Source organism: Echiichthys vipera (assembly GCF_963691815.1).
Source record: "Echiichthys vipera genome assembly, chromosome: 3".
NCBI lineage: Eukaryota > Metazoa > Chordata > Actinopteri > Perciformes > Trachinidae > Echiichthys > Echiichthys vipera.
In genome coordinates this window covers 10319758-10337937 of record NC_139828.1, presented here as the reverse complement: position 1 = coordinate 10337937, position 18180 = coordinate 10319758, and the positions used below count along the sequence as shown (strand labels likewise).

Below are 18180 nucleotides of genomic sequence, written 5' to 3'. Positions count from 1 at the left end.
TTTCAAGGTTTTGGTCTCTGAAATGGCTTTTCTGCAGCTTGCTTGGCTTCTTGTGTGTAGAGAGAGAGAGAGAAAGCTATAACTGATGTTGTCCATCTAATGTTTCAGCTTCTATAAATATTTGACAGGGAAAACCTGGCCGGCCAGGAGGAAAGGGCCTTATCTCCAGCTTCAGTGGCTGCGTTCAGCAGTCACCACAGCTGATAAGTCAGTACAATTAAATTGTAACAGGTATTTGGGGGACTAGTTGTAGGAAGAGTGTTGGCATGACACACAAGATATTACAGCAACTCCTCAACTCTTTATGATATTAGCAATGTTCGAAACCGTTCCCTCACTCACTCACTATTCCCTTTATAGTGTGAATTAAATAGTGAACTATGAAACGAGATTTCGGACACTACGTTGGAATTTCTGCTTCTTCTTCTTCTCCTCGGGGAACACACGGCCGCATTGCATTGTGGTATACGGAAGTAAAAGGGTACATTAAGGGTACATTGTATGCACACTCAAATTGGCTTTGCATTGTGGATATTTTATAGTATTTATAGTTTTGTTTTATATAGTGAATGAAATTAACCACTGAGAATTCGAACACCACTACATAATAGTGAACACACTATATAGTGCACTATTTCCGGGCACACAGGCCCAAGGAAAAGAACGCAAGCACCTGAGCGGCGCCCGACAACTTGAGGTTACCCTAGCTGGACCTTTGTGAAAACGGCAGCTGCTTCCAGATAGCTCACAGCTATTGTAATTGTAACTATCGGGCTGTTAAGTCTGACGTAACACCCTTTCAGAATATGATATCCGGGTCCAAACACTCCGTTGAAATAAAACGTTTGAACCTGTGAACAATTACGATCACCTCTAACGTCAGTTAGACACCTTTTTCATCCATAAGAAAGAGGTAAAATGACAATTATGTTGTTTTTTTAAAACTCAAATCTGTTTAAACGACGGGGAACACAGCACTGCGGCGTTGCAGAGCTACGAGGCTTGGACCCGGAAATCATAATTTGAAAGGGTGCTACGTCACGACTTAACAGACGGATAATGGTTACACTGTTACACTGAGTTTAAATCTCTGTACGTTTTTAAGGGGCCTTTTGTTTTTTATAGACGTGGTCAGTTCTCACATTAATTGCACGTTATTGCTAACCTGACTTTCGCCGGATGAATTTGGTTCTGCTTTGCTTCCCTCATCCATCTGGAATCGCTCGACTGGGAAGTGATTTCAGGAGGCTCGGCTTTATCAAAAATCCTTGCTTGGACAACACGGATGAAATAGCAGCCTCGATGTTTACGCCTGCTCCCTCGATGCGAGCCGCCATTGTGGTCTGAATCACAACAGTCGCTCCTCTGCTAAATCACATCTATAAAACCCCGCCCGGACCCTGAAATCACACGGCTTTGGAGCGGTTCCAGATGGTTGAGTGGAGCTAGGCGGAGTCAAGATGGAATCATGGCGGAACGAAAGTCATCTGGTGAGAGTCAGGTTGCGTTATTGCAACATTTCCGCAATACAACAAATGGTTTAAGTTGTGATTATTGTTGTTGAAATATCCAAAGAAAAGAGGCCATTTTTGCATGAAACCGGGGCTATTTTGTACTGCTGCGTACAACTTGCATTGCTGATGATTCAGGATAGCTTTTTCTTCCACAAGCTGCACAAACTGGATGATTCTTAGGCTAAACAAAGTAGTTAAACTAATCTATGACCTTCCACGACTAAAATCGGATTCTTCTTATTAAGACCAAGGTTTCACAAGGATTTTACCACTGCCTTTCATTCCTAGTGCTTGTGATGCGATATAACTTGTTATTTTTTCACAAGGAGGTATGGCGATACATTTGTGATTGACTCAAGCATCTTGGACCCAGGCAAGAGTTGAGTGTAACGCTGCCCCAATTTTTAAGCGCCATTGTCTCACATCCACAGTCATTTTTAAGTGCACAGTTGGGCGTGCGATTTTATGTTCAGAATATGTTAGCAATTCTGTCAGATGGGCTTTTTTTGGAGCAGTTGGCTTATCCATCCATTACGAACAAGGCAGGTTGGAATTGTCGTTCCACAGTTGAGATGCACCTTTACTTACAAATCACCTCATACAGAGCTTTACTCACTACCCACTAAAGCAGTATTACTCACTGTATGATAACTGTACCACCTTTCCATGTCATTTGGTCTTAAAATCTTTACTCGTAGTTTGGCCAAATCTAGGTTTTTGAATAATCAAATGTCTGCTCTGGGTGCTTGGTTTGTGGTGACAATTCAGAGCAGTAGGGTGATACAGGAATGTGCTGCACTATTTTGGAGTTGCACCTTAGCTGCCACAAATGTTGGCATCACCTTTTGGCTGTTTGTGAAAAAAAACAAAAACTCAGATGCCTGTCTTCTAACCCCCTCCCGCACCAGAGATCAAATCACTGTCCTTCAAAACCTACCTTCACTCCTACCTCCTGCATGACATACTCCTACCTCAGATCCGCAGACACCAACCTAGCCCTATTAAGCTAGGTTTATGTTCTGTATATATTTATGTCCGTAGTGTCCCAAGCGCAAGGCAAGAGATCACCACATCGTGCCAAAAGGTGTTGCAGCGCTTGATCGTGCACCCTGGAATTCTTGTAACTAGGTTAACGCTGAGCTTTTCATTTTAACATGACCGGCTTGGAAGACTGGCCAAGCAGGTTCGCCTGTACTAACATCTGAATGATTTGTCATGTGTAGACCTGAGGGAGTCAAATGGCCTTAAATATGTGGTAACAAAAAGAGAACCACTACATTGGGAAAAGAAAAGTGGAAAAACATGATTGCTCGTAATTATCGTAATCGTAATTATGATCATGCAGATAGCTGTCCAGTCCGTTAAACATTGAGTTTGGAAGTAAGGGACAATCATTTTAAGTACAGTAGCCTGCACATTTGTATAAATGCAATGTTTGGCCGTACGTCGGTGTTTACTACCGTTGCCTGGCAGCGCACTGTACATTAATTCCACTCTCGACTTCATCTCTACTAGCGTTTCGGAGAATAACTGCCACGACAAAAGCTATGAGCATAACAGTCTCAGTGCAGGCTTGTTTGCTATCTGCTGCAGTCTGCACGAAGATGTCTTGCACAACCATGAATATCCGGCTGTTAAGTCTGACTTAACACCCTCTCAAAATACGATTTCCGGGTCCAAATGCTCTGTCGAAATAAAACAGACTTAACAGCCAAACGTTAACAATTGCGATCACCTCTGTCAGTTAGACCTCCTTTTCATCTATAAGAAAGAGGTAAAATGACAATTACGTTGTGGTTTTTTTTTAAAACTCAGATCTGTTAAAACAATGGGGAACATGGCATAGCTGCGTTGTAGAAATACGAGTCTCGGAGCAGGTTTTACCCGGAAATCGTATTTTGAAAGGGCATTGCGTCATGACTTAACAGCCAGATAGCCTCACCAAGTCCAAGCAATGGACCTGGGGGGGACAGGGAGTAGGCACTTCTCTATTCTGACCCCTCCCTCAGACATTCTCCTTCACTACCCGCTTTCAAAACCGCACTCAAGAAACCCAACTTGAAATCCACTTTTATTCTGTGATCCTTTATTGTGATCCACTCTTCGTTTTTTCATTGTTGTAGCTTTTATCAGACACAAATGAGGACCACACAGGCACATAAGCACCGTTAGCGTGACTGACAGCTTTTGTTGCGGCCCAGTCACAGTATCCTCACATGATCACAGATGATGAGCATTTATCAAACCATTATTCTGACACACGGTAATCATGAACAGGCGTGCAGGTGCGCCGCATGTGTGTATACGTTAAGTCATTTTACTATACAAACAGCAATCTACCTGGTGAGCCACACAGACCACTACTCAAAGCCATACAACTATTTTATTAAGACCTTTTTAAAGATGTAAACAAACTAAATGTGTCAGAGTTTGATTCCTGTTGCAACAAATGTGAATGACATCAGCTGACAGGAAGTTAAGAAGGACCAAGGCTGGTGAAAAGGTTTAAACAGCATCACTTGAATAATTTCTTGGCTCAGAAAGCTATATATTTAAAAATAGCATATCGGAAATTAAAAAACGATCAGATGCCTTTCCGTATCATTACAAGCTTTGGGCTTCCTATTTGTTTGTGTTAATGTTTTTCTCTGTTTTCACATTAGGTCAGTAAGTTTTTGCCCCAAGTTAAATGAAAAGAACAGGCGCACTGGGAAATATGTTCTGTTACTTTCCAAGTTCAGACCAAGTTGAATCAGCAACTCATGTGCTTTGATGGAGAGGGTTAGCTTGTTGCTCTTATATTAACCACTGTAGGGGTTGAAATGCCATTTATTAATAAAAATTAAAGGCTAATTATTATCAAACTTGAGTTTATATTGCCTTTAGTGTGTCTTGGGTATCTTTGAAGGCTGCTGAGCCCCTCCGACTTCCTCATAAATCAAACACTGGCTGGGACCCAGCAGCAGGGGTGAGCTGGGAACTTGGTAAAGGAAGAGGAAGAGAGCTACAGAATAACACACGCCTTTCAATGTAAAAGTTGTGATGTGGTCAAGGACATAATCAGACAAAGCTGGTAATGTTTACGACCCCAATGTTGCTATTGTTTGCCTGGAAAATGTGTAAACCCTGGCAAGCACCTGCTTTTACAAGGAAGCTAAAATCCAGGCATAATCGCTTAATAAATCTTAGACCCTAGCTAGCAGCTAACATGCATACAGCTGGAACATTTAAACTCTTAATTTTGTCATTGTAAAGTCACTTCATTGTGCTACATTGTAAGAGAACAAGATGCTAAACCATCCAAAAGCTAAATGTTGGCCTAGATGGAAAGCTGATTTAGTTAAGCTATCAAATAGTCAAGGTTCATGTTCTAGTAATCTTGTGAAAAACTGAGTATTTGTTATTGTGTTTCTGTAAGTACATTGTGCAACAGCACAGCAGTCATCAAGTAGTAATAGTTCAGTGTATTGTCTGCTTCCTGAATGAGACGTGACTGTCAGCTGGTGCCTCTGACGGTGCGTCTGAGGACGTTGAACTGGAGCTCCTGCTGCCTGACTGGCAGCATCAAGCTGAAGGGTAAGGAGAGTACAGATAAATGTGTATAATTGTATCTCTCGATGACTGTTGTTACAGCACAATATTGGAAAACACTGTGTTTAAACATCCAGTAGTATTCAGTTTTCATTTTCTTCATAGGCAGTCCAGGAAAGCTTGCATATGGAGTGACAGTAAATCACGTGTGCTGGCACTGCAGTATTACACTGGTGAGAGACGAATAGGCCCATTTATATGGTAAAACCTTTTATCGGCCGAAAAGTCACATCTTTTGTCTTGTTGTTAGGTAATGGCTTGGTGTTTATATGTCACAGTAGTACCACCCAACTTGTGATTGGCTATTTATCCCCTTACATGTATATGTTAAGCCCTGGAGTGAATATAATTATGTAGTTCATGATGTATCCTTTCATCCAGTACCTTCAACAATAAGCTGTGAAAATAAAACCGGATGGGTGGGGGCAGATGAGATGTCTACTGTTGTAGGTAAACCACTCACATTATGGCAAGTGTTCTCAGGAAACTCATTTGTGTTTATTTAAATGAGATGTGAAACAGGTTGTCTATCTTTTGAATTTTAGTCTGGGGGGGTACGCTCAGAATTGTGGGATGAGCTTTTCGTGTTGTCACCACAGAAAAAGTGGCGGATTGCATGGATCCCCTCATTTACTCAGCTTGCACTCTGGTTTCGTCACCAGAAAAATGCCCTTATCACTGGAATTTGTCCGTTTTCACGGCTAAAACATTGACGCCCTCCATAATAAATGAGCCCTCCAAATTTTTATTTTTATTTCTTTACGTCAGGTGCAAGAGGTTTTTGTGTAGACGAAGATCAATCCTCAGTTAATTACTTGTGTTGACAGGATATAGGCTTCACTATGGAGATCAGTTTACACCAAGTCAGTTTTGTTCTTGTGCTTGACTGCAATCCACCTCCTGTACCCGACCCTATGGGAATGGTATGGAAAGTAATGGAGACTGGGTAAGGATTCTGTTGCTTGACACTGGTCAGCCTGTGCCAGTGCTTTGGTTATTTAAGGAATGCTGACTCCCCAGTTTCAGCAGATCACGGGACACTGCAAGAGATGACCATAACCACTAAGGCCAAATATGACTCTAAATGTCATGGTGTTCGTCCTGTGGCAGGGTCGCCACAAGCTACCGTGTCAACCTGATGTCACTGCACATTAGAACAAACTCCCTGACCTGCTATGTCTTTTCCAATAGATGAATCAGTGCAGTATTTGTTCTGTGGTCCACAAACTTGCTTTGTACCTGTGTTTTTTGGACATTTGTGCACTATGATGCTTTAAAACAGGTACAATTTTGACTGGAACCATAGGAATAGGTTTATGCACATAGAAGTAGACCTATTGCATGCATATAGCCTTCATCATTTTAAGTATGTTGTATCATTTCTGTAGGGAAGTAAAGATAATGAGTTGCTGCATCAATTCAGTAATCAATTCTTATGTGTTGTATTTATCTTTAATAGTGTCTTCAGACACTTTATTTACATGGTTATCACTCTAAGAAAACTAAATCCCCCACCTCCAAAAAAGGCACAGTCACATAGCACTGAAATATTTAGTTAGCAGTACTAAGGTAATGAGCCAGTGATACCATTGACTCTTCTCTTTCAGTTTCAATAACAATCATGCTTACCTTGTCAGTAAAGAGTTTGTCTTGAGTGATGTTAGATGACCATCTTATTGTCAGATACCTTCTTCCACTTGTTGGTCATTTAAAAAAAAATTTCACATAAAAAAAACATTTCACTTGTGAGAACTGTGTGGAGGAAATCCCAGCACACTTTCAGTACCTTTTTAAAATATCTTTATTTATCATTATTAGATACTATTACAGGGAGAGGGAGAGACTTTCTTTGGTCATGATTTCATGTAACTCTCTGGTTTATCAGTGAAGTTTCTGAATAACACTGCTATCTCTACAAAAGGTGACAGCTGATCATATTAACGGGTCCAGTGGAGCTTGAATGAACATCAGCGAGTCCACGTTAAAGGTCTCCTGTCTGTTTTTCTTTCACTGTACTGCATTTTATAAACATACCTGTTCGAAGCAGCATCTTACTGTTGCACAAGACTACAACTGCCAAGTAGAATAGCAGGGGAGCTCTTTGCGCAGCGGCACGTGTATACAGCCACAAAGCTGGTTGAAAGTTGTTCTTGTAACAAGCGGCTTTCTAACACGTAGTGCAAGGCTCATCGGCGAGTTACTGTGGCCTTTTAATTTGTAGAACATTTTGCAGCATGATTCACCGCGTAAGTCTAGTTTGTTTGACCAGTGTGAGTACAACTGTTCCCTGGTTAAGCACGGCACACTTCCCAGCCGTGGCCCGGTTGAGAGAGGTATGCTTTAGTAAAGCACGATCGCAGATGCTCAAGCATTGACCGCATTCCTGAGGGTTCTTATATTGGATCTTTTTCACAAATCCCACCTCGTGTATAACGATATATATATTATATTTTCAGCGCTGTTAGAGGGACTAAACATACCACATTGACATACAAATTGAGCTGGAGTTAGTGGTAAAGAGAAGTTCAGTGCTAAATTGACCTCTCCAGGGTGGATCAATCAGAAAACAATGGTCTCATGTTGCAGTTTGGACAAAGCCGTTACAACACAACGATGTATACTCAAAGACATGCTCAGATGTTGGTGTAGCGCAAATGAGAACAAGAAAATGTTTTCCTTTTTTTTTTAGACGCAATATGTACTGATCATATCCCTTCACAGAGTAATGATGTAGCCTTCACGATAAGAACTTTGCGCTCCCATTTCAAGCACAAGATCAAAGGTAGCTCAGCAATCATGAGATCGAGAACACTAAAAGCCTCACAAGGTTTTTTTAAGAAGTGAACAGCCAGTTACAGTAAATACACCAGTAAGTAGGTCTAATTAAGCCTATGTGCTAATGTGTATGCTTCAGGGCACACTCTCACTTGGCGGCTAAAGTCTAGTTCATTTGACCAGTGTAAATACAACTGTTCCGTGCCTAGGCATGGCACGCTGCCCAGCCGTGTCCCCTTTTGAAAGAGAGCACAGATGCACATGTACAAGCACAAGCATGCGCACGTGCACAAGCACAAGCATTGATGGCGGTCCTGAGACTATTTATATACCGCCAAAGGGTTTGCAGTGGTCTGATGTGGAGTGTTTACTGCAGATTTGGTCAGATGAAAATATTCAAAAGCAGCTGGACAACATAAAAACTCAGAGGGGTGATGACTCCTATAATCAAGAAGCATTCAAGACCAGGCTTGAATCATTTCAAGTAATAAGCCTGTGAATGTTCTCATTCGTCCAGGTCATCGTTATCCTCAAAGCAATTTCAGTCAAAAACAACTGGACTGGTTGTTTGTCTAGGAAGACGTTTCACCTCTCATCCAAGAGGCTTCATCAGTTCATGTACGCATCTGACCAGGCTGGGACTGGTCCAACTAACTGGTGTGGAGATCCAGGTATTTAACCTCTCACAAGGCCGATGATGTCACTGACCCCCTTTGTGTTCCAAGTGCCCACGCCCATTTCAAGTAATGTGAGTGCGAGCGGGCCTGGGCTGCAGGGGATGAGGGTGGGGGGGGACAGTCACGCTAAAGTACGGCATGGATCATCTGGGCCAAGTGTGAGTGCGCCCTCAGACACTCATCTGACACTCCTCTGTCAAAGATATTTTAAAGGAGTAGAATAGTACACCGCGTTTTACATACTGGGCAATAATGCATGCACATTGCATATTGAGAGTAGGGACACCCAGTTCTATTTCAGCCTGGCAGAGTGCGTGGCACAAAGTACTCTTTCCACCTCTGAAATCCTAGACTGGTGGAACATCTCATCAGTGTGACAGTGATGCAACTAAACACCTGACAATTTGGGTGCCATAGCCATAGGGATTTACACATGGCTATTCCTGTGTGCACCTACTACAAAACAAAGAAATCCTTTGGCAGTGCAACCTGAGAGACTAGAGAGTTGCAGTTGTGTGCGTGCGTGCGTTGTGTTTGTCTGTGTGTGTGTGTGTTTTAGGATATTATTTGTTAACCTGTTCTGTAAATCTGTATTAAGAGGCTGGTAATTCTCTACAAACTGAACCTAGTTTCTTAGATTCTATATTTTGCATTCAAACCCTGCTTACACCCTTGGTGTCTTGTAATGTATTTATTAACAGACCAGTTGAGAGCCTTGGGCTTGTTTTCAGTAAAGTTTCAGGGAGATCATGGTATAGCTGGCACAGTTTATACCCAATAAAACTTGATACTCTTGCAGACATGATAGTGAAGTACTAACTGTTGGCCAAGAAGTATACAAGCTCTATCCAGTTTGAACTTGTTCTGCATTTTTTAAGTATATATAGGTCCCCGAGTGTATATTGTTCGTGTGTGTATAGTGGTTACCTGCTGGGGGAAATGATGTACCATTATGGTACGTGTCCACCTTCTGCGCCTAAGCCGTATAATAGCAGGGAAAACCCTGCCTTGAATCTAAAGTTTAAAAACCAAATTTAAAACCAGTAAATGAGTTGTTGAGTGCACTGAGACTGCATTATTGGTGTAATAATGTTAGATATTATTTGTGGTGCCTGTTTTTGGGGCCGTGACATGACACATACAGATGTGAGATATGAAAGCCAGGCACACACAAAATGTTGCTCTCCATGTTGCTGTAATTTTTTATCAACATTTGCTTTAATACTGCAAGGAAATGTTGTTGTAGGAAACAGACTTGAACAGCTTTGGCTGCTAGTCCATGCTTTGTCCAACTGATCCCCATTCTGTTGCTGGATGGCGGTGTGTGGGAACATCCACAGCCTTGTCATCGACCCATGGTCAGGACCCATACTCTGTCCCTAAGGTTAGCTCTGTGGAACATTCTGGGCTCAGGTCCCAGAGAATAATGACATGTCAGCAGCCCATTCAAATGAACAGGCTGATGGTAGCACTATGTTAGCAGTGCTGGGATGGGGGATGGGGAGGGCACAGGATGGGAGTGCTAAAACTTGTGCTGTGTTAAACATTGCAGGGGTAGACCAGGGAGTGTGGCTTCATGAAAGGTCCGCTGTTCCTGGATAGGCCTATAAACGATCTCCCTCCTCCCTAGCGTTAAAGTACCTTTTCAGATTTGATATCTGTCCACACCATAGACTGTAGGTCCATGCTAACTTAGTGAAAACATACGCTACATGACCATTCATGTACACTGAACATGCGTGTTGTGGTGTAGGATGCCCCTGGACACAGGAAATGTATGAAGTAATGGCTTGCCTCCATAGGCAGTAGTAGCATTAGTGCCTAAAAGGCTGGCATCGACAAGTACGCAAGTCTATACTTCCTTTCAATACTATAATACCAAACAAATCTACTCTAATGATGTTTATTTGTGTTTTGTTTTGTATTTTACCGGTATAAAACTCAGTATCGTAAAGGAAAAAATGGTATTGGCACATTTCTAATTATAAAATGCAGAATTTAGTTGCACAACAGCTACTAGCATTGACAACAAGATCAGCAACGCCTGTAATTCATTATCCATATTGAATCAACCACTAGTAGTCAAGACTGATGATGATTTTTTAATTAATTTTTTTATTTATATTTATTCCCTACGGTAAAGGTTCATGTGATAGAGGCTTGGGGGAAATCAGGGATGGACATGTGACTGATAAGACACAATCAGGAAGCGATTGTAGTTGTCTGCGTCATAGTATTTAAAAGTCTTAGTTTCTGCACGTCCAGGCCAAACAAAGTCCCGAAGTTTTCAAAATAGAACAGAGTTAGCGCTGTTTTCTAATGTCTCAGTTTTAGGGGTTCTAAAACACCGGAGTAGTGTGGACAAAAGGCATAAATGTAGCCAAAGTTATGCGTTAACATGGTGTGGATGGAGCATTCAGAGCTCAGGACAAAGTGAAACAATATTATACTGTTGGAGATAAATGTGAGTGTCTTTCTTTTTTTGAAGAAGGGTATGCAAGGTTAACTGCTATTCCAGAGTTCACTGTGTATTCAGTGTCCTATATCAAACACGACATTGTAGTCCATAATGTCTTTGTATAGTATCTTTGTATGCAAGACTAATAGACTATAACCACAGAAGCAGCTTTGTAAGTCAACACTTCGGCACAGTGTTAGTTTTAGCTAATACTAGGGGTGGAACGGTTTATTAAAAAAATCCGTCCCGTTCGGTACGCTTGTCACGGTTCGGGACACGTGTGTACCGTTCGGTTTATGAGGTGCAACGTAGCGTATGCCCTCCTGAGCGCTGTCTCATATCCATCTCAGCGCTACGTATCATTGCGTCATATACTGGCGCGCTGTGAGACTTGCTCCACGTGCACCTACCACAACGCTACGCACGCTCCCGCTCCAATCTTCTTTGTGGGTTTCTGAATCCTCTTGGCAACAGCTTGCTTAGCTCCGCTCTGTTGATGTTCTCAATCATTTCTGTCTGGTTAAATCTGTGGTTAAATCACCACATCAATGTCTCTTTCTACTGTGAAAAAAGGTCGTCACAGAAAACCGCCAGGTAACCAGAGAATGGACAGAGATGTTTGTTTCTCTCGCTGAGTAGCCTGTGTTTACTCTGCAGCCATATCCGTCTGTAAAGAGGAGACGTTGATAAAAATCATGCTTCTCTGCATTTATGTTTCGTTCATATGTGTCAGTCCAGTTTCTGATGAATAAACTAATGTTTCATATGTGCTTGTAAGCCTGGTAAAGTAACTAGTAACTGAAGTAATCAGATACATTTTTCCACTGATTTGTAGTGGAGTAGAAGAATAAAGTGACATGGAAATAAAATACTCAAGTAAAGGACAATAGCCTCAAACTTGTCCTTCAGTCCAATAATTGAGTGAAAACCTTTGGTTAACAGGTTTGTTCATTCAACAAGGATGTTTTTTTTGACAAGCTTGTTGCACTTTGAGGCCTATGACTACTATTTACATTGATAAAATAAAGACAATATATGTACTCCTATGTTGCTGCATTGTTTTACAATATCCATTAATGTAATGTGCTCATATTTTTCCCAGCCCCTCATTTTGGATCATTTTCGTCAACAGGCCCTGATGCCCTATTTCAGTCAGTTCAGTGATTGCTGTTTGTGCGTATTTTAGTGAAAGACAACCTATTTTCTTAATTCTTTCTTAAAGATTTGATAATGTAAAAGTGTTTATATTCTTACCTAGAAGGCAAACAATTGTTTACCTTTTTGCCAAATAAATATATAAATGCGTAAATGCAGCAAAAAAACAACCGAACCAAACTGAACCGAAAACCGGGACCTCAAAACCGTGATATGAACCCAACAGTGGATTTTGTGAATCGTTCCGCCCCTAGCTAATACTGCCATTAGCTTGGCAACAATCTCACAATGACAACGCCAACATACATACATTTTAACTTACATTTTAAAGTCTACCATATTAGCACACACTCACACCTGGCCTTGTTAATCTGTGCCGTGCTTAAGTGCTGGCCGGGCCCGACCTGCACACTCGGTTCTTCAGAAGATCCGGGCTAAGGCACGCCTGCTTCTTGCTTATACCGTATGTTGTAATACGACACATACATTGTTGCTATGTTTTTGAAAAGGGTTTCTGTAGGCCTCCTGAGTTTTTTGTGCATCTTGTAGAACTGCTTTTGAATTTTTAATCTGACCAAATCTGCAATAAACACTCCACCTCCGCATCAGACCACGGAAGGCTTTATCCCCAGTGGACCATGAATGTCTGTGTCATAGCAAGCCACCCAATGATTTTGGCCAGAATGTAGTAGTAGTAGTAGTAGTAGTAGTAGTAGTAGTAGTAGTAGTAGTAGTAGTAGTAGTAGTAGTAGTAGTAGTAGTAGTAGTAGTAGTAGTAGTAGTAGTAGTAGTAGTAGTAGTAGTAGTAGTAGTAGTAGTAGTAGTGAGTCAGTCAAGGTTGCCTGTTCAATGAAAATATTCAAGAGAATGCACAACTAGTACTTTAGTTTGGATCATGTGGCTTCTGTTGTTTGGGTGTAAATGACACCAGTAGACCTTTAAGTGAAGGGAAAGTTTTAGTCTAAGTGCAGCACAGAGGACAGAAGCTCACCAGTCTTCGTATGCATGCTCAATATCTCTGGGTCAGGATCAGGCAGGAATACAAAGCACCTTGTGTCTTAAGCAGACTGGACCTCCCCGAACCTTTCACCCTCTCGCTTGATCACATTTGATCCATTAAAGGAGCACCAGGGAAGAAAAGTCAAAGTAACTTCCTCTTACGTTTACTTCCTACAGTCTTCTCGTACTTTACATTTTGTCTTTTTGTTGGTAACATTTCAGAAGAAAATGTTTCTGAAAACAGTTATATTCAGCACTATGAGTAAGACATCCTAAAAAACAGTTTATTATGTCATAAACACTCTTGATTGTACAGTTTAGGTTGACCTTGTTTTGGCTTGGTGCTTGCTAAGATTGTACTAGATACCATTTTTTGAGTTTCACGTGTAATCGACAGCAAATATTCTGATATTCGTGGGGGTGGGGTGCATTATGCGCAACCATCAACTGTGTCATCTTCATTAAATTGTCTTAAATATCACACCAGACTGCTGAAGTATGACCATTAAATTAAATATATACTACTAGACTACTGCTGCGCACCCAGCTCCGGTGTAAGGAGAGAAGAGTGAATGTAAATTACAACGAATTGCTGTAGACTCAACTCTGAGCTGAAATGGAAATATTGTGCTGCAACACGTGTCTTACTGTTTAATTAACAGTATTACCCAAATCCCCAAATTGAAAACCGAATATCTACCCGACGAATGAACATCCAAATAGTCGAATATTCAGGTCCAGCCCTAGTGCTTTCTGTGTTCAGTGTGGTTTCCACTGTTGCTCCTTTGTCTTAGCATTTGCATTAGCATATTAGCTAGGTAACAGCTCTGTTTTTGAATCTTTCTTAGGGGGTGAAAGTGCTATTATCGTTGATTTACTTAAGCTGAATTGCGGAAACTGAAACTAAATGTGGAGTTATAAGAAATCAAATGATAAATCAAAAAGCATAGGGTAACCCCCAGGACAGTGGATATGATACTGAAACTGCTGAATGCAGCTGAAAGCGAAGAAGAAACCCGCTCAGCCCTTTCTCTTCTTCAACTCCCGTCCTTATTCTGACGATTCATTCATTATAGGAAATAGGCTTATTGTTCAAATTCACTATCCATAGCATTAAAAATATTTTACATATTTTGCTTTACAACTTTCAGTCCCACTTGATCAAGTGTTTTTTGTAATTACAATTGTAATTGATTTGTCTTCATGATGGGAAATGAGCTAATACAGACTTGAAATAGTAATATCAAAGCTTTGAATAGAAAATGCTATTAAAATTGTGGTTTCTCTGACGCTAACACAACTAACACACAACTCTCTCTCTCCCTAAACAAAGGTGTTTAACTGGTTTCATGTCGGAGCTGGACGCATAGTCAAAGAACTTGGTCTTCTTTACCATAGTTAAAAACAAAGAAAAAAGGAAATTAGAGTGGATTTACCTCCATAACTATTTATGAAGTGATATATGGCAGCACTTGTTGCATACCTAATTAGATCCTATAAGATCTTGTCTAGAAATGTGCCTGAATTAATATTTTAATGTGTTTACCATGAAATTTATTTAACAATGCTGTTATTTTCTTTTATAGGTCCCGTCATCTCGACCGTTGATCAAATTTAATGGAAACCAAGGGGTAAGAACATATTTCTCTCTCTCTCCCTCCCTCAGGGTCTCCTCCAATCCAATTCTTACACAGTTCTGTTTTTGTAAATATAAATAATGAAAATAATAGATAACAGCTGGCACACACACTTCTTCCAACAAGAAGTGACTAGGCTGACACTGGTTTCAGCTACAAGCTAGCTTTTTTCCGCAACATGACATGTCTTAAAGTGTCTGTCTCAGAAATTAGCAAGAAAGATGCAAATTTAATTAATCCAAATTTAATGATGTACTTTGTGCCATATGTTTCATGTGCTGTGTCAACATTTCTTGATCTTCATACACTGTCACTGTAATGTCAACCAGGCCCCTCAACATCTCTTGTATTGCAGGAAAAATATCCCCAAGAATGAAATGTCACGTTTGCTTAATGGTGTGTGGTAACATTTGTATCATAAGATGCTGACGGTTTCACATTATATCATAGTATTTTCTGTTTATGCTACTGTCAGGAGTACATAGAGAATAAGAACATGTAAATGTCATCAGACTTTGATTACTCATTGATGAATCATGATGCATAAAAATAGTTGCAAAATGTAAACTACAACATAGTATAATAAAAAGGACAATGATAAATATTTATGCTGGCAACTTTAACGTTGCTTCCTTTTCATAACAAAATTTTATAAACTGACCTCTGCAGGTCTGTTGTTGTAGAAAAGAGGGCGACTCACTGTACGTGGTGTGATGGCAGTTTAGAGGAAGTTAAAAGGTTCAACATATCTCAAATGAGGGGGAGCCAATATAATGGGCAGCAGGTCCATGTCCTTGCATAAGTGGATTGTTATTGTATTTGTAGTGTCGCTTCACCGCTTGTTTTTCCTGTCATATGCAGTGCCTCAAGAAAATGCTTCTTCAAGTAATGTCTGACCCTTTGGCTTCACTGTTTAACTGGCAGTCGGCTGGTGCCAGCATAATGTGCACTACGTTTGCTGCCTTGATTGTTGTAACTGCTCACTTGTTCATTCAGTATTTATTTCCCATGTGAGGTGTGTGCATCAGATGCAGTACAGAACGATAAAGGGAGGATCATGTTTGTATTCTTTGTAAACTCTTTGTTATTTTATCAGTTGACTCATGTTTCTGTCCATAGTAGGACCTTTGGATGATGAAACTTGATCTTCTTGCATTAGTTTCTCTAAGACCTCTGTAGGATCCTGTAAAGGGATTTAAGGGATTGATTCTGTTCAAGTTATCTCTTGAAAGGTGGTCCACTGTCTGGTGTGAGACATTTTTACTATCATCAATGTTAACAGCACTCGTTATAATGTAGGAAAAGTAATTGAAGAAAAGCTAAGAAAACAAAGCCATTTTGAAAAAGTTACCTCAATAAATGCACTTGGTAGGCTAAGTGCAAAACAAAGCAATGTAATAGAGAGTTGATCGTTTTTATGTCCTAGAATGCAAGAAACTGTGCCTCCTTTCTGCAACTGGTACCTGGTTGTTTATGATAATGATAAAACTCACACTAGGGTACCAGTACTCTGTATATGACCAATTAAGTTAACTGTCCCCATGAAGACTATAAACATCTCCATGCTCACACGCATTCCCTGTGCAAGAGACTGTTTCCTGCATGGGCAAGAAGCAGGGTTTGCATGTGTGAGCCTGCCCAGTCTGATATAAGTAGAGAGTTTATCTTTGTATTAAGTTTCAGTTCAGTTTGACATTCAAAGGGCTGGTTCATTAAGGGATTTGCTTTGTGTTCAAAGATTATTATTTACAATCCATGTTTGTCCAAAAAATTGGTCCTAATAGGCTCTTTGTAGGCATTACTGTTGACATGGTCACAATGTTCCCCTCAGGCATCACAGTGGTGGTTAGCACTGTTGCCTCACAGCAAGAGGGTTGCCGGATCGAATCCGGGCTGGGGCCCTTTTGTGTGGAGATTGCATGTTCTCCCGGTGTCTGCGTGGGTTCCCCTCCCACAGTCCAAAGACATGAACGTGTTAGCTTAATCGGAGACTCTAAGTTGCCCGTAGGTGTGAATGTGAGTATGAATGGTTGTCTGTCTCTGTTTGTCTTTATGTGCCCTGCGATAGACTGGCGTCCTGTCCAGGGTGTGCCCCGCCTCATCGACCCCGATAGGAACACGTGGTTGAAGATGGATGGATGGTCACAATGCTTCAAATAGCAGGATTTCCAGCATCTCCCATGTCTTAACATCTGTTTTGATCCTTCTATCTTAACTCCCCGGTCTGCACCCCTTGCGCTTGTCTTGTTTGAAGGGTTTGACACAAGGATATCGTGTGTCATTAAAGTTAGACTCCATAAGATTTCTATCTATTTAATTGCCTGTCTATCAAATACTGAGTTAATTCCATTCGTGGGCTAGATGCAAATAGGCTTGTGTGCGGGCCAGCGTGCGTCCATGCATGCATGCATGCATGCGTGTGTGTGTGTGTGTGTGTGTGTGTGTTCTTATGGAGTACAACTTTAAATGTGGTATAAAATGGTAAACATCATATTGAGAAATTCAGGTTAAATGTGTGTCCTTAGTGTTGACGAACTATTATTAACAAATTGCTGCATGCTACACCAGTCAGCATCTAAACTTCTGCAAATTTCTCTATTTGCTGAGGTGGATCGTTGTGTTGTTTACCCTAAAGTGCTTTCTTGCGAAGCCTTATTGTTGCCACATCCCCAATTGTACAAAACATTTTTTTTCCTTGCAAGAATGGCTGAACGGATGAAATAGCTTCTTTTTTTTAAATGACACAGCAAGAACATGGAGCTGAGCCAATTTTATTGGCTCCCCCTCATTGAAAAGGGTGAAAGTTGGGAATGCAGAAGGTGATAACTAGCACAGTGGATTGTTTATATTGTGACCTACAGGCACAGCAATTTACTCTTAAAGATGACACTCATGTAAGGCACAAACAAGCGAAATCGGCCGACAGCTAACTCACATTATAACACAACAGCTGCCAACACCTCCTTCTGTCCATGCTGCAGTGTGCACACACAGCTTGTCGTTAAAATGTGTTTTAAGGCTAGATGTGTTGCTTAGGAATCCACTGATTCACAATCCTATTTCCAAACTCTCATGGAAGGACCTCAGGCAGCAGTAGCTTTGCAAATTTTGTCTTGAAGGATTTGGTTGTGGGATATTTTATGATCATTGGAGTAGCTCAGGTCTGTGTATTTTTTGTACGTTTGATGATTTAAACTTATAATAGAAAATGATTATTTAAGTATCGTCATAGGAATCTTGACACAGTGGATTCTGCATTCTTGCAGTCATTTTTGTTAAAAATTTGAACAATGCAGTGCAGAGCCAGACTCCATACTCCATTAATGGTGCTTTTGCATGCTGGTGGTATGAGGATTGGCGCTGATGTTATCCAA

The 18180-nt window shown here is 40.8% G+C and overlaps 1 protein-coding gene across 1 annotated transcript in view; it reads left to right on the top strand.

Annotated features, from left to right (window-relative positions):
* Positions 1-18180, top strand: part of ell (elongation factor RNA polymerase II) — a 38752-nt gene that overhangs the window by 964 nt on the left and 19608 nt on the right. Inside the window, exon 2 of the mRNA XM_083911298.1 lies at positions 14756-14800. Coding sequence (XP_083767424.1) covers positions 14756-14800 — 45 coding nt within the window. The remainder of the gene's footprint in view (positions 1-14755; positions 14801-18180) is intronic.